This window comes from Protopterus annectens, chromosome 14.part0 (assembly GCF_019279795.1).
Source record: "Protopterus annectens isolate FY-2018-M chromosome 14.part0, PAN1.0, whole genome shotgun sequence".
NCBI lineage: Eukaryota > Metazoa > Chordata > Ceratodontiformes > Protopteridae > Protopterus > Protopterus annectens.
Window position 1 is genome coordinate 450,860,654 of NC_056748.1, and position 24,138 is coordinate 450,884,791.

The following is a 24,138-nucleotide window of genomic DNA, read 5'->3' on the forward strand; positions in this document are numbered from 1 at the left end:
TTCAGAAAAAAAAAATTTGTGAATTGGTAATAAAGGAGTTTTTGTTACCACCAAATCCCTCCTATTTGTACCTGGATACATTTTTTGGTTTGTGGTGATTTAAAAGGCACATTCTCAGTTTTATTTTGGTTATTATAACAGAATTCATGTTTACACGAGTTGCTAAATGTTATTTGTTTTCTCTTTATGAAATGTCATCATTGATGCTATGGAATAAAGTTCATTACTGGAAAAAAAAGCAAAGCATACCAAGGATGTTACATGTCTGGAATATAAATAAACAAGAACAAGAATGTAAAAAAATAAAGATATGTGTGTTTTTATTACTAGCAAGAGTGGTCATTTCGGTCAACTCATGTAATCAATTTCTTTATAGTTCATCTTCTCATTATTAGTGAGGAAAAAGTAAGAAGAGAGCTCCAAATGTTGGTGGTTTGAATTTGTTTGAAGATACACCCAGTGTACATGATACTGCTATTTGCCTAGTATATCATTAAAGTCAAATGTTAACATTAAACCATGAACTGGTGAATAAATATCAGAGAAGGCTAGAGAAACCACATGCAAAGTTTAAGAAAACAAGGCAAAACTTTATAAATAATGAAAGGACTTGATTTACACTTAAAACATTTGTGGTAGTAATAGTAAATATGTCAATGTTATTTTTGTCATTAAGGTGTCAGTGTCATTCTATGTTAAAACTGCTACTTGTTTTCATGAAATAAATAATATGCATTTGGAAGGCATAGTTATAGACCATTGACATTTGTGGATGAGTAATTTTAGCTGAAAACTTTAATATCATTGCAAGTTTCACCACAATGTGTTGTACTGTGTGAGCAGGCATAGTGCATTTTGAGGACTTTTTCCCTTGTTTCCACTGAGATGTGAACATGGAGTTGGTATATATAATTAAGGGGGTGGGGTGAAGCCTCCCACATGTGGGGTGCAGGGAGCTTGACTCCCTGTAAGAAAATATTTTTTTTTTATTTACAGTTCACCAGTTTTGATATTCATGTTTTTAAAAAACGGTGAGTCAGATGAGTATGCTTTGATTGCTCGTAGGTAAATCAGCTTGGAAAAGCTATACATTTTACTCCATATGCCCATTTCTCATGTAATAAATATTTGCATTAGTAAGAAGACTATAGTTCTATGCTAGAAAATGATACCAGTCATATACATTTATAAAAGGAAGGGATTAAGACATTTTATGTCGCATTACTAGGTAGAAAACATGCCAGAGGATTCGTCAAATATGCATGTTGCCAAGATAGTTTGCATTATAAGGAGCCTCCTCTTGCAGCTGCAGCACAGACTTGCAATTAGATCATGGTAAGCCAACTTGTGGATGCATCTAAATACAGTTCCCACTAATTACCACATCAACGGGAGCCCATTGAACACCGAAGGTGTTATAAGACATCTGGGGACGCAGGTTAACAGCAACCTCTCCTTCGACCACCACATGCCACTGTGGTCAGAAAATCCTTCTATGTGACACATCTCATTACCAAGAGGTTTTCATCCAGGAAGAAAGAGGTCAGCATCTCTCTCTACTCTTCCCTCATTAGACCAGTCATCGAGTATAATGCCCCATTTGGCATGTACCTCACTAGACACCAGCAACAGCTGGAGAGGCCACAGAAGTACCTCACAAAGATGATCCTAGGCATTAAAAACATGTTCTACACAGACAGACTCAAAAGACTCCAGCTATTCTCTGTCTCATAACGCCTACTTAGACGTGATCTTTGCTTGACTTACAAAGCCATGTCTGACCCAGCTCTGTTAGAAATGCTACCTCTAAAGAAATCCCAATCCCTCTGCACCACACACTCCAGCGAGCTCAACCTCATTACCACAATCAACAGAACATGCTGGAAGGACAGGTTCCTCACCCAGAGACTGCCCGTGCTCTGGAATAGACTTCCCATACATGTCAAGCAGAGCACCTCGCCATCCCTCTTCAAGAGAAATCTGGATGAGTGGATGGGTAATAGAAAGTTCACCCCAGGGATCACTCCAGTGGCTCTACTTGATAGAGGCACTGAGAACTAACAAGTACATGCATAGTTGTTCCATGCTGACATATTCAACATCTGCAAATACATACATAAATATATGTACAATACAAATACAACACAGATGCTGAGGCTGGAGTTCAGCTTACTAACAAAAGTCATAGACAGAGTGAACATTAAAGTACAAAGTGAATCAAATAACATAATATTAATAGGAAAAGTAGACAATATAGCCATTTTAAGACTGTGAAGTATACACAGGAGATGTGGGCTAAAAAATAATATAATAAAGTAATGTAACAACCCACACCATACCTAATACCAACATGGAGTGTTAGCCATGCATCCATACTACATCATGAAGGTCATTAAAAACAAAAATGTTGTCCCAAGATGGGTCAATGTAGCAACTCAGTACACATGCCAGTATATAAACTATGTAATGTCAAGGTGAGACACTGCAGAGGTCAGAGTACAAAGGGCCATAAAAATGCATACCTTTGAAATGTATCACATATGCAAGCTGACTGCTAAAAAATAGGACAAAGAATATTCCTTAAGGGAACTGAACTTAGAACTCTCACAACACAATGTTTCATAGAACTGCAGTATCAAGGAGAGTGACTGAAGCAGTCATGATGAAAGTGCCCTACAACACATTAAACATCCACGAACAAGTACACAGATCAATCAAAGAAGTCATTATAGCCATTAGGAACTTATATCTTTCAACTACCCATCTCCACAGTGGCAAAATAACCCAGAAAGATAAATTAACAATGCCAATGTCCTCCACATAATGTGCACGCTCATTGTAGCATGGTTTACATTTCAAGGGAATGTAACACATGATATGATATTCAGCCTATCTCACTGACATACTTCAGACCACTCTATCAGGTATCATAAATGCATTCATTTTTATCAGTAGAAGGACTATTTACATATATACAAAATGAACTGTTGAAAGGAAGAGTGACAATAGAGAGAGACAACACAGACTTTTTCACCTCAGTAACAATGATGATATTATGCATAACGAAGCAGAAATACTTTGGTCATCCCACTGAAATAGAAGAGATGTCATTCCTCTCCAGTACTAAACAGCTTTGAAGAAGTCATGTTTGTTTTAGATACTGGCTGCATTTCAGTAGCCTAATAACAGTCAGTGGCTAATGTAACAGGAAATAGTGGAGGATTCTGAGGTTACGTATCAGCATGAAAGTCTATGTTGGAGCCCACTGTCACATATAACAGTAGGTAAAGTAAGAGTATTGTGTTTGCTTAGAGAATTAATCTTATATTTGAAATGGGGGATATAAGAGAAGCTGCATGCAGAGACTCTGCATATCTTAATTTTAGAGAATAGGAAATAAGCAAATAAGTGCAGGCTGGAGTAGTCATTGTAGGATATGGGATAGATATGTTAATCAGGATAAGTAGCTATTATGAATGAATGCTTTTCAAGATGCTTATAAATCATGGGTTGAGCTCAGGAAGGGGGTGTAAAACAGATGAGAAAGATTCAATATAAAACAGAACAGTAGAGGGTCAGTGAGCTAGGGGTAAATGTGATTCAAAAGAAGGTAGCAGGCAGTGTTAAAAGCAAGATATTGGTGGAAGATGGAGGAACCTAACAATGAAGGCCAAGTGCAAACTGTACAGGAGAACAGAGTAAAGTGATATAATGGTGAGAAAGTATGAAGTTGTAACTTACTCTTGGGTGGGTAGGACAGAAGTTGTCAGCATTAGTGGGGTTTTCCAAATCAAAATTAAGCACTTTAAACAGCTTGTACAGCTAGAAGATTAGGGAGGAGACTTCATCTGCTGCACATTTGCATGTGATATAGAAGGAAGTCCTTCCAATTCACAAAGGAAGCAGTTAATGTTTCAATGATTTTGAGGGTAAGCCTAAAGAAATAAGTATTAGTCTGGGGTGGAAGATTCAGTGCTGAATGAACTGGAGGAGTATGAACCTGAGGAGTATGTTGAAGATGACTACAGACAGAAATGCTGAAAAAACAAAACAATGTTGTGTTGGAATGAGGACACGTGAAGTGCAGTACTGGAAAGTAATAAAAGAAAAGATAAAAATGTCAGAGGCACGGCTTAATCAACTAAAGTTATATGGGAGCAGGCTTATGACAACATTATAGCAAAAAGTGATGCAAGCTGGAGGAAAAAATGAAAGGAAAACAGAAGTGACAATGGGAGGTTTGAATAGAAGTCAGTACAGTGCTGTCAATATTGATTAAAAATGTTACTTAGCAGTAAATTGTTTTATAAAATGGTGGGGCTCAAAGACAATAAAGCAATGTCAGAAATAATCAGTCTGGTAAAGAAGGATGGTACCAGTTAAATATACTATAACTTTGGTGTTTGACATGGCTAAGGTTTGAGACTGTGACAACTTCTACAGCCATTATTAGACCTGTATAGAGGTACTGAACTCATCAGCTGAGAAATGTACCAGAATGAAGAATTAACTGATTAGGTTGCTTAACTTCTTTTGCAGTACATGGTACGACCAGTATGGCTATAACTGTGTTTTTTCATACAGCTACTAAGTTTAAAACTCAGACAGAGATGTCTCTGTGAAGCAGTATAAGAGAATGTGACAAGAACAGCAAAATCATGTCACAAATGTGAAAGTCTTATTTGCCTAGAGCAATATGACATATTTATACAGACAAATAAGTGGTAATAAGTTGATCAAGGGACAAATGCATGAAGTGAGCGGCATATTTTATACCATTACGGGCTTGCTGTAGTGGGCAATATATCTTTTACTATTAGGGGCAAGCTGTAGTGGGCAGCACATCTTATACTATTAGGGGCCTGCTGTAGTGGGCAGCACAACTTATACTATTAGGGGCCTGTTGTAGGGGGTAGCATATCTTATACTATTAGGGCCTGCTGTAGTGGGCAGCACATCTTATACTATTATGGGCCTGCTGTAGTGGGCAACAAATCTTATACTATTCGGGATCTGCTGTAGTGGGCAGCACATCTTGTACTACTAGAGGCATGCTGTAAGGGGCAGCACATCTTATATTATTAGTGGCCTGCTGTAGTGAGCAGCACATCTTATATTACTGGGGCATGATGTAATGGGCAGCACATCTTATATTATTAGGGGCCTGCTGTAGTTGGCAGCACATCTTATACTACTAGGGGCATGCTGTAGTGGGCAGCACATGTTATATTATTAGGGGCCTGCTGTAGTGGGCAGCACATCTTATACTACTAGGGGCATGCTGTAGTGGGCAGCACATGTTATATTATTAGGGGCCTGCTGTAGTGGGCAGCACATCTTATACTACTAGGGGCATGCTGTAGTGGGCAGCACATGTTATATTATTAGGGGCCTGCTGTAGTGGGCAGCACATCTTATACTACTAGGGGCATGCTGTAGTGGGCAGCACATGTTATATTATTAGGGCCTGCTGTAGTGGGCAGCACATCTTATACTACTAGGGGCATGCTGTAGTGGGCAGCACATGTTATATTATTAGGGGCCTGCTGTAGTGGGCAGCACATCTTATACTACTAGGGGCATGCTGTAGTGGGCAGCACATGTTATATTATTAGGGGCCTGCTGTAGTGGGCAGTACATATTATACAACTAGGGGCATGCTGTAAGGGGCAGCAGATCTTATATTATTAGGGGCCTGCTGTAGTGGGAAGCACATCTTATACTACTAGGGGCATGCTGTAATGGGCAGTGGATCTTATATTATTAGTGGCCTGCTGTAGTGGGCAGCACATCTTATACTACTAGGGGCATGCTGTAGTGGGCAGCACATCTTATACTACTAGGGGCATGCTGTAGTGGGTAGCACATCCTATACTACTAGGGGCGTGTTATACTGGCTTGAATGCTGTAGAAGCTGGCAGCTGGAATCTAATTATTTAATTAACAATTCAAGTAAGAAGTTAAGAAAAATAAAAAACATATTAGTAGCTATGTTACATTATTTACAAAACTGAAGAATACACATATTTCACATGTGCAACATATTGGCTAGGGAGAACATTTCACATTGGTAAACTATTCTAATGAGTTAAAGAACAAGAAAAAATAAAAAGGGTATTAGTAGAGGTAAGACAACTTCAGAGACATGGGGAAAAGGTGCGGTGGAAAAGAAATTATTAAGTTGTTGAGTAGGATTACTAAGGTGAAGATAGAGAGGAAGGAGGGGGTATTCTGGAAGGGGAGGAGTAATAAGGGTACAGGGAATTATATAGGGGAAAAAGTAATTTATGTTTTGTAGATTGTATTTTTGTAGATAAACAGAACAGTGGTGGCAGAGGTCATGGTAGATGAGTAGAAATCTTCACTGTGTACAATAGCATGAGATTTTTGTTATTAGAAAATGTCTGAGTTTTGTTTAGATGTGTAGTTTTAGTTCTGGTTATAAGATGAACCTTGAGTTCCAAATTCTGATGACTTAATCATAATATAGAGAGTCTTTGCAGCAGTTACATGATATGGTTAGTTGTAATAGACTTGAGGTACTGTGATCTCAGGTTTCTTGTAGGGGTACACTTTGCAGTTTTGTGGTTTACAATTGGATATTTTTAAGGTTTATATAGAATGTTGTGCACTGTTTTAAGCTATAAGCAACACAAGCCATGGGATTTGTTAGAAAGCTATATAATGGTATGTTCTGTTTGAAAACCTGGATACAAATTTTGCAGTTTTATTGTAACTCATCTCTAGTTTGTATAGGCAAGTTTTTGGAAAATTACTTAAAGCTGGAGCTGCATATAGAAAGATAGGGAGCAGAAGTGACTGAGGCATTTTACTAGTGACTGAGGTGTTAGAAAGGGACTAATTTATACAAAGGGACAAATTTTATACACTATGCTAAGCTTTTGATTAGTTTTAGAAATGGTACAGTTATCATGATAGATGAACTTAAGGCTTTGATCAAATTATGACTGCTAGTATTTTGGTCTGGAAAACTTGAACAAGGATTATGGTATCCATTGAGGATATGATTATAGTGGGAGTGTTATAGCTGGAATTTGTAGAAGAGAAAAACATCTTTATTTTTCATTAAAAATAAGTTGTAATATCTCTAGTCATTCATTCATGGCATTGAATGCTGATTATGTTAGTTTCTGTTCTTTTTTTTTCTTGTTTCTTGTTAATACCATTCTAGAATAGTATAGAATCTCAACTGCTAGAATATTGTAGTTTATTGTTGTAGTTAATCTTATTTTTACTTGTAAGGTTTTTCACTTTCTTTCTTGTTGTAGTTAATCTTATTTGTACTTGTAAGGTTTTTCACTTTCTAAGTGTTTTGCAGTGGAGTTGGACAACTGAGTTTTCTCCCATCATTTCATGCGTTGTCCCTAAGAGTCATGATTTGTTTCATTTTGTTTCAAAGGATAGTTATGCAGCAGGTATGCTTTTCATTAACTTCTTTTCTTAATGGACCTGCAAAGTCTAGTATATTGAGGAAGGACTTATTAAATGAATTTACAGCTTTAGCTAAGGGGATGTTATTAAATTAATTTACAGCTTTAGCTTAGGGGATGTTTTTAAGTGGACATCAGTTTACTGTTATAGAAGTGAGTTAAAAGTATGAGCTGGAGAAGTTATTTTTAGATATAGTTCTGGGAAAAGTAGAGGAGTTAATTTGGCAAAATCACTTAAATTGCAGTGATTACAACAGTTATAATTTTGGATAGACATGGGACACAGCAAATAGAAAGACACAATCACTTGCCAGGTGGTTGCAAACTTTTCATTGAGCAAATTAATGAGCACTTTGGTCCCATGGCATCCTATAAAGTATGACTTGTTTGCTGTTTGACTGCACAGGTATATTTCTGGCTTGACTCACTTTATGAACTGTTAGTACATCTTAACACAATAGACAGTTGTGGGAATAGTTAAAGTTTGTGTGTTGCAACTACAGAAAAGACATCTTCTATCCATCTGAAGGTAAATCATCGAGCTTACAATGAGGAGAGATAAAGAAGGTAATGTTACAGGTCTATATTATTTCCTCGAAGAGGCATTCCATCGAACGCCTCTTCATCGACCCTAAAACTGCGAACTTTGAAAACACAGAATGTCGACATCAGTGATTTCTTTCCCTGGGAATGAAACACTTGCCCTACAAATAACAACACATAACCACAAACTTTACAAAGTGGGGGGTGCCCCCACACCCCACTAACTAAATATACCAACTCAGGGATTGCAGTACAGCGGGGAAAATGGCAAACTGATGAGGATGGCCAAGAGATTTCTTTCCCAGGGAAAGAAATCACTGATGTGGCCATTCACTGTTTTCACGGTTCGTGGTTTAAAGGTCGATGAAGAGGCGTTTGATAGAATGCCTCTTCGAGGAATTAACATAGACCCAATGTTACGGTTACAGTGAACAGACGGAATATTGTACAAAGGTAGAGATAAACAGATTACGACTCCAGTATGTTAGAACGGCATGACATCAGAAAAAAGCCATGATGTCCCTAAATGAAACAGAATTACAAAAAGTTAGACAACAGCAGACGAAATGAGCTGCTAAACCACAATTAAGTACAATTGCAAAAGGAAACACAATTACAATTAGACTGACAGTCTCAGAACACAGCAATGCAATGGAGTGGGGAAAGGTGAATGAAAAGCTCACAGTACTAGCTGGAAAACAGAATATACAGGAAATTATTAGATATGACTATTTCATCATCTCTTTAAAATTATCATATTGAAAAAATTACATACACTAAACTAAAAAAGTGTTTTCTGTATGTATTTCTTTTTCCTGTTTAATCTTATTCAATATTTTGATTGTAGTACATTACTTGTGATAAATCTCCTATTATTAAGTCATTTTTCATGAGACCAGCCATTATAATTACTCAGGGACCATTCTTATTTTAATCAAGTACAGCAAAACTTTCTTTAGTACTCCCATTAGTAACAGATTTTTGTCTGTTACATGGCTCCCATCAGCTTCTTTTTTATATTATCACTTTCTTGTTAATTTTAGTTTCAGTAATGTTTTGTATAACATGTGGTCCAAATTAGCTATTATAAGATTTTGTCCATGGGATTTTTACCTGAAAAACTTCCTCATGAATAATCATCATATTTTTCAAGTACGGCTTACAAGTTCAGGTAACAGCTGTCCACCTCTGCAGACCTCTCTACACTCCATAAAGCAAGAAGAGGAGGTTAGCTCTGGCGACCAGGCCAGATTTCTACTATATTCTATGACTTCCACATGGGGTCAAGACTAGAAATTGTACCACTGTACAAAACCATTTACTACATAAATAAAAAATTAATGTGCAGTGATACTAGGGCATGTCCATCACCATACAGTTCACATGATGGAAGCTGGCGAGCACCTGTCATCATGTTACTATAGCAAGTCTTCTTATACCTGCAATTTGATGGGAAAATGTGAGAAACAACAGTCTCCACACATGGGCTGTGAACAATGTAATAATGCACACAGCTAACTATGGGAAGATACATGACTGGAGCACAATACAAAATACGAACCAATGATAGGTGGTAGTTTACGGGACAGTAATGGCAACTGCAAAACTCATTCAGCTACAAAGGAATTCAGAAAATAAAAATGCAAAGTATACAAAAAAAAACCAGAAGACTTACTTTAAGGCTCGGAGTTATTTAACAGGAGAAGTAAAGCTTTCACTTATACACTCATGTCATTTTTGAACTGGGAGGGATTAAAATTCAATTTCATGCTGGAATTTTCTGATTTCAGATTTTCCACATTAATTAATATAATTATCCACAAAAAACTATGAAGATTCAAAGTACCCAATTATAATAAATATTACAAATCATCCTTGACTACACCTTGTCATTTTAATATTTAATTCCATTACCCAAGCATTTACTTTGACCTTAATCATAACGCAGGTAGGAGGATAAAAGCATTTTTCTAAAACTTATATATATTATTTTGCAGATTCCACATACGTGTATACAGAGATATGCTAGCTGTGATATTTGCAATTAGTGAAATCAATCAAAATGACCGAATACTGCCAAATATCAGCATGGGTTTCAGAATTTATGATTCTTGCTATTCAGAGATAAAAGCTTTGCAAAGTGCTTTGTACCTGTTATCAGGGAAGGAGAGTGCAGTGCCAAATTACAGATGCCAGTCATTCCCATTCTTGTTAGGAATAATTGGAGATGTGGCATCATCACTGTCTATCACACTGGCAAGGCTGCTGGGGCTACATAGATTTCCTCAGGTAAGGTTTCATTAGTAAGTCTCAACAGCATGAATTTACTTGCAAGATATGTTTGGGATGATACATATTAAAGGCACTGAGAAGCAAAGCTCACAATTCAGATGAAAAAAAATGTTTAAACTGTAAAAGGCATAATAAGAAGCATTAGATTATAAAACTGTCAAAACTGCAGTTTATTTACTTGCATAGTTAAATTTGTTTCCAGGATTAGTGCACTGATCTAAGTAGATCACTTTCAGCCACAGCCTGGGTGATTACAATTACAAAAAATAAAAAAAAAAATTACTGGCATGAGTAAAACCAGCAAGCAATTTAGCATAAAGTAGATTTGCATACTTCACCTGCAAAAGTAAATAATGACCAAACAGATGCTCTAAAATATTTAATCTCTTGCTGAACTACATTATTTGCCAAATGTACATTTTTGAATGCCATAAGTGATTGTGAGGATTCCCCTCCATAACATCGTGGCGCAGTTCGTCAAGTTTGAAAGTGTCATAAGTGTAGAAGCACAAACTCCCAGAACATCGTATTTCCTCTCTGGATAAGTAACCACCTGGCCACCATGGTGAACTTTGCCCTTTCTCCTCTGTAGTGCGATCTTGGAGTTGGAATATTTAAATAGGGTGGTGTGGGGGGCAAAGCCATCCACTTTGATGGGTGTAATTTGCTACCGTTTGTGTTTTTTTCATTGGGGGCCACGTGGTTACTTTCTCAGAGAGGAAATATGATGTTCCAAGGGTTCATGCTTCTGTACTTTTGTACTTTCGACATGTTGGTTGCAACATTTTCAGACTCAACCAACTGGGACACAACGTTTTGAAGGTAAATCAAATGTGTGTGTGTGTGTGTGTGTGTGTGTGTGTGTGTGTGTGTGTGTGTGTGTGTGTGGTTGTGTGCGTGTGTGTGTGTGTGTGTGTGTGTGTGTGTGTGTGTGTGTGTGTGTGTATATATACACACACACACATCATGTTACACTGAATGTAGTTGTGGTTAATACAAGCAGTCATGCAGGCTCATTATAGATTAAATTATTATGGATGAATAGGTAGACATGCAATCATACAGATGACAGAAAAGTACCCGGATGTGATCAAAACAAAAACATATGCAAGTGTATATGTGTATGCACATGCGCGCGCGTGTGTGTGTGTGTGTGTGTGTGTGTGTGTGTGTGTGTGTGTGTGTGTGTGTGTGTGTGTGTGTGTACACAGCCATACAGGCATGCAAGAGAAAGAACAAATGATCTGGGTATTTGTGTTGAATGTGCAAAGCAACACTGTGTAACTTTTTCTGGTGAAAGACAGAGACAGAAACAGAGGCTTGGCCCAAAAAATCCTTGTATGCTTCTTGGTTACCTGTAGGAGACAGAGTAGAGAAACAGGGCCTTAAAGCAATCTGAGTAGGACAGTGTGTTAATGCCCTGGATTCACTTAGTAAGGAACTTCTGTGGGTATTCCAACTGTTGCACATGCTTGGTCAGATATATGCTGAAGCATTCATTGTACTAAACGATGGGTCTAATAAGAGCTGAGTAAAGTGGTACTATAGCTTCTTTGAATCTGGATGTCATACACCTAATTATAAGCTGGGCGACATAGAATTATTTTTTTGCAATCTTGGCTATATGTTGGTCAAAGGACAGATTACTATCTGCATGTGTTCCTAGATCCCTAACTACCAAGTCAGCTCTTAGGTGTTTTATCAATGGAATAATTAATCTGGGTGGTCGTTTTCCCAAAAGGTACTACAATACAGTTTTTGGTATTTTTGCAGTTTTTTTGCCAGGATAGTCCATTGAGCTACACAGAGCTCATTTTCAATGGAGTCCTAGGGAGAAAAGCTCCAGAAAAATATATATACACATACAAAGTACACATTTTACATAAGCATTAAAAAAAGATTTATAGGAATACAGAGTAAATATGGAACTGAGGAATATATCAAATAAATTTCAATAGAGAGCAAGTACAAAAAAAAAATTTTTTTAAGCATGGGATAACTATTCAGTAGTTGGTAAAATACTTGAGAGAGATGAGGGGGCAGTGATAGAATATTTAATTTGTGGGAAAGTGGAAAGGGAATTAGAAGGATCAGGTAGGATGGGAGCAAGAGCACTTCCATTATAAAGATAGGTGTGAGTGAAGTGAGGTTTTAAAAGATGGAATATCTGTATATAGATAAGATCTGTAAATAGATAATTTATATACATTCCAAAAGAAAGAAATAATGTAGAATCATCATGCACTTAGAGGAACAAATATCTGCTCTACCTGTCACAAAGGGAGCAGTCTAGCTCAATATCAGAGGTTCAATTTTCTTGTTCTTCAGAGCCCATTCTTGTACAAGGTCTGATGAGGGCTCCATTACTTTAAATTGCTTAAATATTCTTCTATGGACAGTCCAGGAACCACTATAAATCTGAACAATGATCTTTCACTGTTAAATGATTCATACTTTCGACTTTTGCTAGTATAGTAAGAGCTATTAATCTAAATTTGAAAAGGGCAAAGATGCTGTATCAAAATTATGTCTTGAAACAGAAAAAGCAATGCAGATAAAAGTATTTAGGAGGAATCTGACACCCAAAAGAGCAATTCTAGTAATGTTTTTCATGGCATGTGATTAGAAAAAAAAATAGGTAAACTGATACTCTCGAGATGAAACAGAACACGTGGTTCTATTAAATACTTAAAATATAAAACAAAGGAAATGAAGTATTGTCTGGGGGGGGGGTTGCAGAGTAGCTGGTAGACCTAGCTTTGACATTAGGTACTGGGGTTTTGAGTTTTAATGCATGGCTTTGGCACCAGTCATTTGTTTGTGTTAGAGCATCTTGCAAGATTTTAGTGTTGCGGGAATCAGTGATCCCTCCCAATTTACACTCATTTGTAAACTTGGTATGCCAGAAGCCCTTGATATTACCCTTGACTTCTGAGAAATAGATGCCGAACAGGAGTGATCCCAGTATGGAGCCCTCAGTTTCCTCTCTGGTGACCCTTCTCTTGGTGGAGCTGCTTCACTAATCATGACTTCTTAAGTCCCAGCTGTGAACCAGCTGGATATCCAGCAAGTTATGCAAGAATTTATGCCTAGTTCACTGAGTTTTCCAACTATACCTGAGTGGGGTGTTGCATCAAACACCTTTTCCAGGTCAAGATAGGTGGTATACACTATTCTTCACTCATCTGTTGCATTGGTGACCCTCTCAAGGAAATCTACCTGGTTAAATAAGCAAGAACTTTTCCTTACAAAGTCAAACTATGATGAGACCAGTGTCTGTAGGTTGCCAATCTCTTTGTTGACCATCCCCATAATTCTTTTGTTTTTTTGATTTATACCAATAATTCTTTACATGGTTTTACATATTAGACTAGTCAGACTGATGGATCTGTAGTGTCTGGGGTCAGCTGATGGACCACCCTTGTGAAGAGGGATAACTACTGCAGTCCTCCATTCACATGGTACATAGCCTCTTTCGAGGCTGTAGTTGAAAGGTGCCTCAAGTGGTCCTGACAGATCATGTTTTAGCCTATTCAGGAAGCAACCCAGGATATTGTCAGGGACCACAGAGACAGTGTGTTTGGCCTTAGCGAGCGCCAACATAACCTGCTCCCTCCTGATAGTTGGGGGGGGGGGCTGTGCCACAAAGAATTTCACAGAGGAGGAAGGGGGAGTGGGTGGTGAAGTTAGAGCTGAATTTGTCAGCCATCAGATTCGCTATGTCACTCTACTTAGTAAAGGTGATACCATTTAACACCAGTTCGGAACAGAGTTGTGTGTTGCCTTTAAGGTTTTGGTCATAACTGTTGAAGGCCTTCTCCTTGTCCTTAGTTTATAAGGCTGTCTTGACCTCATAATTGTCCTTGTTGGATTTAACTAGTCCTCTCAGCTTTCTGTTTAATTAAATCAGTGAGCTCTTATCATTATGAGAGTTGCTGTTTCTGATTATGGCCATGACTTGTTTCCTTTTGTTATATATCTTCTTAAGGTTAGGACTCCACCAGTGTGGTTTGTTTTTGGTGTTTATTATGACCTTACCTCTGGTGTGTACAGCAACCTCTATGCAGTCATTTACATAGTTGCACAGGGTTTCCATGAACAATTCTGCATGGGTTGCTGTGAATTCAAGGTTTGGGGAGGCATTACATTTTGACAAACTGTCACTTAATAGGATGTAGTTTGCTTTAGAATAGCTACTCACTATTACATGTTTAAATGGGTTTTCTAAGTCAATTTTTAGTTTGAAGAAGATAGCTTTGTGGTCTGACCTCACCAGTGAGGATGTGACACAAGGGGGGGGGGGCAGGGTGCAATATTTGGTTGAGAATGTTTGAACCTCTGGTTGGAGAGGGCACTATCTGGTCAATGGTGTTTGTGTTAATAAACTCCAGGAAACAGCTTGCCTGTGAGTTGGAAGCCTTGTATGTTTCTCAGTCTATAAAGAGATAGTTAAAGTTACTCATGAATAGGCTATTAAGTTGGATGATGAGTGCCTCCAATAGGTCTGTGTATGAGTTATGGGATTCTTGGGGTATAGATGATAACCTATAGCTTGTTAGGATATGGTAAGTGACTTTGTCTATGGTGATTTGCATGTGGATGAACACCAGGGTATCAGCCTGTTTAACCAACCTATTGGCATATTTGTTGCTAATGTAGATCAAAACACCTTCACCATTAGTCCCTGTCTGTGCTTCTGGTGGTCTAAAAGTGTGGAAAGCCCTGAAGCCCTGCACAGCCAGAGTACTGTCTTCATTTATGCATCTTTAAACCAAGTCTCGGTAATGGCACAGATGTCTATATTCTTCAGAGTGAGCAGATCTTGTTGGATGTGGAGTTTCTTGTAAACACTCCTAGCACTGAGCAATAATACCTTTAGGTTCCTTTGGGTTTTATTTGCCATGTCAATAGGTTTTTCATTTTGGCACTGCCTAAAAAAGGCTCTAAAGGGCTAGATAATGTTTTATCCAATATCTGGAAGCCCAGGGGGGAAACGAGTGCAGACCATCCTTGGCAAGGCAACATGGTCTGTTAACCATGTCCTCCAATTCTGACAGATACTGAATCCCTTGGAATGACACATGAAACTGAGCCAGTTGTTAAACTCAATCATTTTTTGTTCACATTGTGGCATCATCCTTGGTAAAAGTAGAATGTTGGTCAGTGCAAGGCATATACCTGTCTGTGACACATATTCAGAGAGATCAATAATCTCTCTGTTTATACAGTACACCCATGTGGACTATGATAGAATCATACTGGTACCTGTAGTGCAGTGACCTGAGTTCATGCATACTGTGTTGGATCCTTGCTCCAGAAAAGCTACTAACCATTATTGTTCCCTTAATTAGTCTGCCAAGTGGGCCATCTGTGTATCATGCAACAAAGTCCCCTATGAGAAGAGTCCTGGGTAAGGTGTTTGTTTGCCTTATGGTCTTTGTTCCTGAGAGACGACTGGAAGTAGGCTTAAGTGTGGTGTTTGGTGTTGCTTTTGGTGTGTGCTTTAGAGATTTCTGAGGATAGGCATTATTGCTTGCAGCCTTAGGTAGTCATTGAGGTTTAGAAAAGTTACTTTTTAGTGCCTCAGCATAAGATGGTTTATGTATATAATGAATGGGAGGTGTGATGGATGTAGAGTGTGTGTGCTCTTGGCAACCATGTTTGTACACAAGATTTTTGTCATCAAGGTAGTTATGCAAGTGCATTTTTCTCATACTGCATTGGTTCCTTTAATTTAAGTGGATGTCTGTGAACACAGGAAATTGCTACATTGTCTCAGGAGGCTTATATCTGCCAAACTGGCGACTGAGACATTAGGAAATTGCACATCATGTTGTCTAGTCCTATATTTGGGAGGGTTTAAAGACTGGATTTTACAGAGGTCTCCTTTGGTGGTCCCTGGGGTTTGGGCTAAATGTAGAGAAGGCTATGATATGGTATTAGTGCTGTTTGAAGGGCATGCTAGCTACTCTAAGCTTAACTCCTCACAATGCTTCACTAATTTACAGGTTCATAGATTCTTTATGCTTCTCCAGCATTTACCAACCTTTCCAAAACTGACAACAAACTATCCTCCTGTTACAACCACATAGCTAGATTTGCTACTGGTATGGCAAACAGTACTCACCACTGTAACAACTTAAAACTACTTGACTGGCTAGAATTTCCTACCCTTCTGCAGTTCAACCAGCTTGTAGTAGCGCACAAAGTACTTAAATACCCCTGCCCTCAAAAACATTATCAGCCCTCATAGTGCTCTCAGGCCACTACGATCATCAAATAAACTATTGGTCCTAACTCTAAAATTCAATAACTCTGATGGGGATTCTCTGTTTGCCAACTCTGTTGGTAAAAAATGGAATCTACTTCCTGCAGATCTCACCCAGGAATCTTCGTTACCCCTATTTAAGAAAGGCCTTAAAAATACTTTAAATCACAATGGCCCTTGCTTTAACCCTGACTAACCCAACCCTACTATCGGTGTTCTTTACTCAACTGCTTATTAGCAAACTAACCATCCTACGTTTCAAATGAGTTATTGTATAATTGACAGTTTGCCTGTTTGTACCTTGTGTTAAACTTTGAGAAATATTGTATCTTTTTCTTTTGTTTTTGCTCTGTTTTTGTAATTGTTTTTGTACAATAAGTGGAGCTTTTCTCCCCGGGCCTCCGCTGAAAATGGACATATATCCAGTTGGACTCTCCCAGTCAACAAATGTAAAATAAAAATAAATAAATAAATACACTAGGCTGATGACCACCAGGGCCTTTATAAGGCTAGCCTTGCAACTTAACCCAATTGTGCCCTATGTATTATGGGCATTTATTAGGAGGGAGGTTATATGGGGAGGCTATGTTAGTTTGTGCATAGTTACTGCCTGACACTGTGTATCAGAGACATGGGGCAGACCAGGGGTGAATTTCTGATTTCCCCTCCATTAAATAGTGTTAGGGATGGACTCTGTTTCATGAGGAGCCTACTTCAGAACATGGGGATCCTCTGAGACACATATCTGTCTCACCATCACGTCCTATTTATGTCACAAGCAAAATTTAAATCATTGGATCTAGTGATTCTGATGGTCTTCTTTTTGTAGATGTGTACAAGGTTCATCAGAGCTGGATTTGAAGATGCTTTGTATGCCAGGCATAGATCACTCTCAGTAACCTGTAGGAGACTGGTTACAGAGATATGGATTGAAGGTGATCCATATAGAACAAAGTGTTTATACCCCTTATTCTCCTAGTAACGAACCTTTGTATCTGTTCCAATTGTTGCATATGTCTGGTCACGTATATGCCAAAGGGGCCATTATACTCAATGATGGTCTGATAAGAGATGAATAAAGGGGCACTATGACTTCCTTGGACCTGGATGCTTTGCCCTTACTTATAAGTTGGGTGACATAGAATGATTTTCTTACTACCCTGGCCAAATGTTGGTCAAAGGCCAGCTTACTGTCTACATATGTTCTAAGATCTCTAAGTACCGGGTCAACTCTCAGGAGTGTCTTATCGACAGTATAATTAGCCTGTATGGCCTTTTTCCCAAAAGGCACTGTAATTGCATTTTTTGACATTGAGTTTTAATCCATGACCTTGAAACCAGTCATTTGTCTGTGTTAGACCTTCTTGTAAGATGCTTGCGTCATGGGGGGAGGGATCTATGGTAGCTCCCAATTTGCAGTCATCTGTAATCTCAGTCAACCAAAAGCCCTTGACATTAGCCTATATCTCTGAGTATGAGATGCCAAATAGGAGCCAACTAGCTCTGCATGCAGTAGAAACACTCTTCAATCTCAGGCAGGGACATCAAGCTTTACTGAGCTCTGTGATGTAGGCGGTAGTTCCTGTTATTGTGCATGCAAACAAACATTATATAGACAGCTACTGGAAGAGGAGGTTGTCTCTCTTGTATGTCAATGTTATGAAGCTAGAACTGTGCCACCATCCATCTGTTCCACATCTTATCTTCACACACACACACACACACACACACACACACACACACACACACACACACACACACACACACACACACACACACACACACACACACACACACACACACACACACACACACACACACACACACACACACATCTGCCTGTCCCAAACCTTCTAGAATGTATCTGCAGATCCATTACAGCTCAGGTCAACTTTTTTATACATTTAACACCTTTTCGACAAAAAAATTATTTTTCAGTTCCAAATTGATGCTGTTTCTTTAATTTGTACCTGATGCTGCCTCCTGTTACTGATCCTTCCTAAAAGCTCTACTCCCTCATACTTCCACATTCAAGAATATATGTACCCAATTCTACCCCTCCAGATCTCATTGTGCCCATACTGTAGTACTCTAATAAACAGCCCTGATCTTTTCATCTTTTTAGCATAAAGTAAAACAACAAACCCTTTGTTCTGCTCCCCTTTCTTCCTGCCTTACCCACAAACCCTCTGTTCTGCTCCCCTTTCTTCCTACCTTACTATGTGCCATCATTGGTTGCCACTTTGCTTATACCTGAATGGCCTGCAGAACTGATTCCATTTAGAATATTGAAGAACTTTCTTCCCAACCAGGAAATATAGAACAAACAAGCAACAAAGAAAAAACACAAGAATCAAACTGTATTGAACCCAGAAAAGCTGCCTGCTTGAGTATGCAAATTAAGTTTGCACATAACCTACCTCTAAACTGTACAGATTTTCACAGAATGTCCAGACTTTGGTTTATATTTTTGGTCTGCCCTCATAAAATGTTTGCTTTTTGGCAAATAATCGAAGATTGAAATCTTTAAATAATGACAAGAGTTTGAGTTTCAGACTTCATAAACATCAGAACATGTATATGAATGCAAAAATTGTTATGCTAGTCACATTCTAAGTTTGTAAGAGCAACATTTAAAATCTGTCCATATTTATGGGCCTTTGTCCCACTGTTATTTTGGCTTTGTCCAGATTTTTTGCACTAACATGTTGAGAAGTATGCACATAGATGTTTATCTGTGAAACATGTATATAAGAAAAGAAAGCCATAACATGTTTAAGAATAATTTTTTTAATAAGTACATAGGAAGAAAGTGATGGCATGTAAGATGTCTTTAAACTCTAAAAGCTATTTATCACAAACAAAAACACAAGCTTTTTGAGAATTCTTGTTTGTTGACACCGGATATTATATATGAGGTGTTGCTGAATAAAATCTTTATAGATACATTTGTTGAGGTAGTAATATGGATACAAGATCAACATAAGGGGCTCTGATTCAAGAAATTTAAACTGTACATGGAAATAATCAAAGTTTATATATATATATATATATATATATATATATATATATATATATAGTTGTATTTCATTTAATAAAAAAAACTACATGTCAGAAACACAAATGAGTGACCATAAAAGATCAGATACACAGACAAGTGACTGCACACTTGAGAATCATATTTGGTTGAATTCAAGCTTTATATATTGTAGGTATAGGAAGATGGCCTAATGGTTTAGGTGTTTGCCTTGCAAACACAAGGTGCAGGGTTTGAGTCTCACAAGGACTAATTGACTAGGCTTACAATGGCTCGCAAGGGCACTTAGCCTAGTACTAACCTATGAACATAACAATACTTTAACATTTTAATCCGCCACATAACGCAAGCACTCAGGTCTCTCAACAGCAGGTACAAATATGACTCAGTCATTGTCCACGCTGGTGTAAACGACCTGAGACGTACCTCCTTGGACTACATGAAAAGAGACATTGAGGAGCTCTCTGATTATGTAGCCCAGGCAGGTATGACCCTGACCTTGAGCAGTATCCTACCTTCACCAAGAATGATGCCACAATACAGAGATAAGATGATCAGCTTTAACAATTGGCTTAAACACTGGTGTCATTCAAAGGGGATCCAGTGTCTGTCTGCCTGGGATGACATGCTGGACAAGCCACGCTGCTCAAGGGACGGCTTGCACCTGTCACCCTGGGATTCCGGATATTGGCAAAGGCTCTTGCCACCCCATAGTGCCTTTTTAGGCAAGGCTCAAATTCTAAACCTACCACCCTAGAACACAAAAAGGAAAAAACTAAGGGTAATGCTGCTCAATGCCAGAAGTCTAAATCTCAAAATGCACGCACTCGAGGCCCTTCTCAGTATGGAGAACATCGATGTCTGTGCTGTGACAGAAACCTGGTTCAAGGCTCCTGAGAGCACCCCAGCGCTATCAGGTTTTACCTCATATCATGCGTTCCGCCCCAAAATCCGGACAATACCAAGAAAGGAGGGGGTATCCATATTCATCAAGGACACCCACACCTCAAGACTGGTGGCAACGCACGATGCATCGGAGACCATCCAGGTGCAATTAACCATAGGCAAGACTGCTCTGCAAATTGTAGCATGTTACAGGCCACCCTCACAAACTCAGGAACCTCACATGGCCTTCCTGAAAACACTAGAGGGGATAAATGTATCACCAAACACCATCATACTAGGTGACTTCAATTACCCTAATATAGACTGGGAACACTACTCAAGCCCAAACACCCTAGCCCAAAAGTTCCTGGAATTCATAAACTCAAATGCCATGGAACAACTAGTCACCATCCCCACAAGAGGAGATAACATACTTGATCTCATCATCACGAACATGGGAGCACAATGTTCAACACTGGAGGTGTACCCCTCACTGGTGAGATCAGACCACAAACTAATCTCGCTGGAGGTCCTCATCCCACCCCACCTGAAATAAAAAGACCACAGTAAAGAACTTCTCAAAAGCCGACTTCACACTTCTAAAGACTAGTGTGGTCTCCTTTAAGGCCCCGTGCGGAAAACAGTACTCAAGCCGCTGAATCACTTACAAATGCCTTCTACCAGCACCGGCAGGACTGCATGGATAACGCAATCCCAAGCAAAACAAAGACTCTTTGTACCAAAGGCAAGCGTCCAGTCTGGTGGACCCCAGCCATAAACAAACTCTACAACAAAAGGAGGAAGCTACTACAAGATAGAGCAAAATCCTTAAAAGGTAAGACACCCTTGATCACTATAAGTAAAAAACTAAGAGCTCTCATAAAATCATCCAAAGCAAATTTCGAGAGAAAAATAGCTAAAGACTCAAAAGACAATCATAAGGCCTTCTTTAGCTATGTTAGAAACCTGGGAGAAAACTCCCAGATATGCTCAGAGCTAGTTCAAAATGATGTGAAGATTACTGATCCTACAGACATTGCCAACATACTGGCTGACAGGTTCAGTGCAAACTTCTCCCCCAAAAGGAGAGATATCTATACCAAACGATTGCAGCCCCCAAACATCTCCAGCCCAAGTGAGAACTGCTCTCTCCAAAGCAAAAACACAGCATCCATGGGTCCTGATGGTGTACCCGGCTTTGTGCTCCATGAACTCAATGAGGAATTAAACCCACAGCTAGGACAGCTGTTTAATCAAAGTCTTACCTCTGGATACGCATCCAGGAGTGGCGCACTGCAACTGTGGTACCACTTCACAAAGGCGGTGCCTCCACCGACCCTGGAAATTACCGCCCATTAGCTTGACAAGCCTTATCTGCAAAGCCATGGAGAGGATCATAATGGACCTCATAAATAAAGACATAGGGAATTTGCAGACTTTGGATCCAACCCAGTTTGGCTTTGTCAAAGGCAGATCATGCCTTTTAAACTTGGTTGACTTTTTCGAAACAGTCACCAAAGCCATTGATGAGGGAAAGGCAGTCCATACAGCCTACCTCGATCTGGCTAAGGCCTTCGATACAATACCCCACTCGGGTATCATTGAAAAACTCATCAGCTTAAATGTCAACCCATACATCACAAGATGGGTTGCAAACTGGCTGAGTGACAGAACCCACGGGGTCAGAGTTGCTGGTGCCATGTCAGACTCAAAGCCTGTCACAAGTGGTGTCCCACAGGGCTCAGTCCTGGGCCCACTCTTGTTTGGCATCTACTTTTCCAGTACAAGCAAACACAGGAGGGTGAGGGCAGACAAAGTTTGCAGATGACTGCAAACTGCGCGCCATAGTAGAAAACACATCTGATACAGATATCCTTCAGAAGGGTCTCACAGAAATGGATAACTGGTGCCAGAGCCACGGCCTAAAGTTAAATGCCAAAAAATGCATAGTCATACCCTTCGGGAAAAACAAGGTTACCCCTAGCTACCAAATAGGTGGCAATCCACTGAGCACAGAAGAAGTTATCAGGGACCTGGGGACCCAGGTTGATAGTAGTCTGTCATTCGACACCCATGTAGCTAAAGTAGTTAGGAAGACCTTCTACATTGCCCACCTTATCATGAAGGATTCTCATCTAGATCAAGGGAGGTCATAGTCTCCTTTACTCATCACTCATCAGACCAATGATTGAGTACAATGCCCCATTCGAATGTATCTGACCCGACACTTGCAGCAGCTGGAGAGGCCACAAAAGTTCCTCACCAAAAGGATAAAGGGTCTCAAAAATCTGTCCTATGCTGCCCGACTGAAAGAACTCCAGCTCTATTCAGTCGCCACCGCTTGCTCAGAGGTGACCTTTGCCTAACATACAAGGCCATGTCAAACCCAGATTTGATGAATATGCATCACCTCAAAAAATCTAGATCCATCAGAGCCACAAGGGCGGGAGACTTAAACCTTGACACGGCTATTAATAGGACGTGCTGGAGGGATAGATTCATCACGCAAAGACTCCCTATGCTGTGGAACAAAATCCCGGTACATGTGAGGCAGAGTACCTCGCTGGCCTTGTTCAAGAGAAATCTTGACCAATGGATGGGAGATCACAGATATACCCCAGGGATAACCTCAGTGTCACTGCTCGACAGAGGCACAGCAAAATAATGGGTATAGTTCCCCATACTAAAGGGGTGGCGTAAGCCACAAAACGATGGGCTAGGCTTGTAAATGCCCTCGGGCAGATAGCCTAGTATGAACCTATGAACCTATGAACCTATAGGAATATGCAGGAAAATGAATGGCTAGCTGAAAAGGTGGTGGTTTTGAAAATGTGCAAGCCTACATTATAGCAAAGAATGTTTTTATGCGAGTGTTTTCAGATTAGGGTTAGTTTTAGGTAAAAAGAATAAATGTGCCTGATTGGTGTTGTGGGTGCCCTGTGTCCTTTTATCTTGATTAGTGATACTGTTAGGGAAAGGGGTTTAAGTAACATAATGCATAGAAATAGGGTTAGGGTTATTTTCAGGGTTAGGGTTAGCGCTATGGGCAGGGGTAGGGTTACGGTTACGGGAGGTTTATGTTTGGGGCAGGTGTAGGGGTAGGGATATGGGCAGGGGTAGGCTTATGGTTATGGGCAGGTGTAGGGTTATGATTAGGGGCAGGGGTACCATTATGGTTAGGGTTATGGGCAGGGGTAGGGTTATGGTTAGAGGCAGGTTAGGGTTATGGGCAGGGGTATGTTATAGTTAAGGGCAGTTGTAGAGGTATGGTTATGGGCAGGGGTAGGGATATGATTAGAAGCAGGGGTAGAGTTATGGTTTGGGGCAGGGGTAGGGTTACGGTCAGGGGTAGGGTTATGGTTGGGACAGGGACAGAGTTATGGCTATGGGTAAGAGTAGGTTTATGGTTAGAGTCAGGGGTAAGGGTAGGGTTATGTTTAGGGTCAAGGGTAGGGGTAGTGTTATAGGCAGGGGAAGAGTTATGTTTAGGGGCAGGGGTAGGGTTATGGTTAGGGGCAGGGGTAGGTTTAGGGTTTTCTTTAACTACATTCCAAAAATGAAAGGTAAATTTCACTAACATCAGTTTGATATATCCAATATGAAGGGAAAATAGTTAGAACTCTGAGATAAAATGTCACTAATCAAAATATTATAAAAAAAGC

General features: G+C 39.5%; 1 protein-coding gene across 1 annotated transcript in view; it reads left to right on the plus strand.

The window, feature by feature from the left end:
* Window positions 1–24,138, plus strand: part of LOC122788679 (vomeronasal type-2 receptor 26-like) — a 161,646-nt gene that overhangs the window by 23,424 nt on the left and 114,084 nt on the right. The window contains exons 3-4 of the mRNA XM_044055575.1: window positions 997–1,031; window positions 9,992–10,283. Of these exons, the coding sequence (XP_043911510.1) occupies window positions 997–1,031; window positions 9,992–10,283 (327 nt within the window). The remainder of the gene's footprint in view (window positions 1–996; window positions 1,032–9,991; window positions 10,284–24,138) is intronic.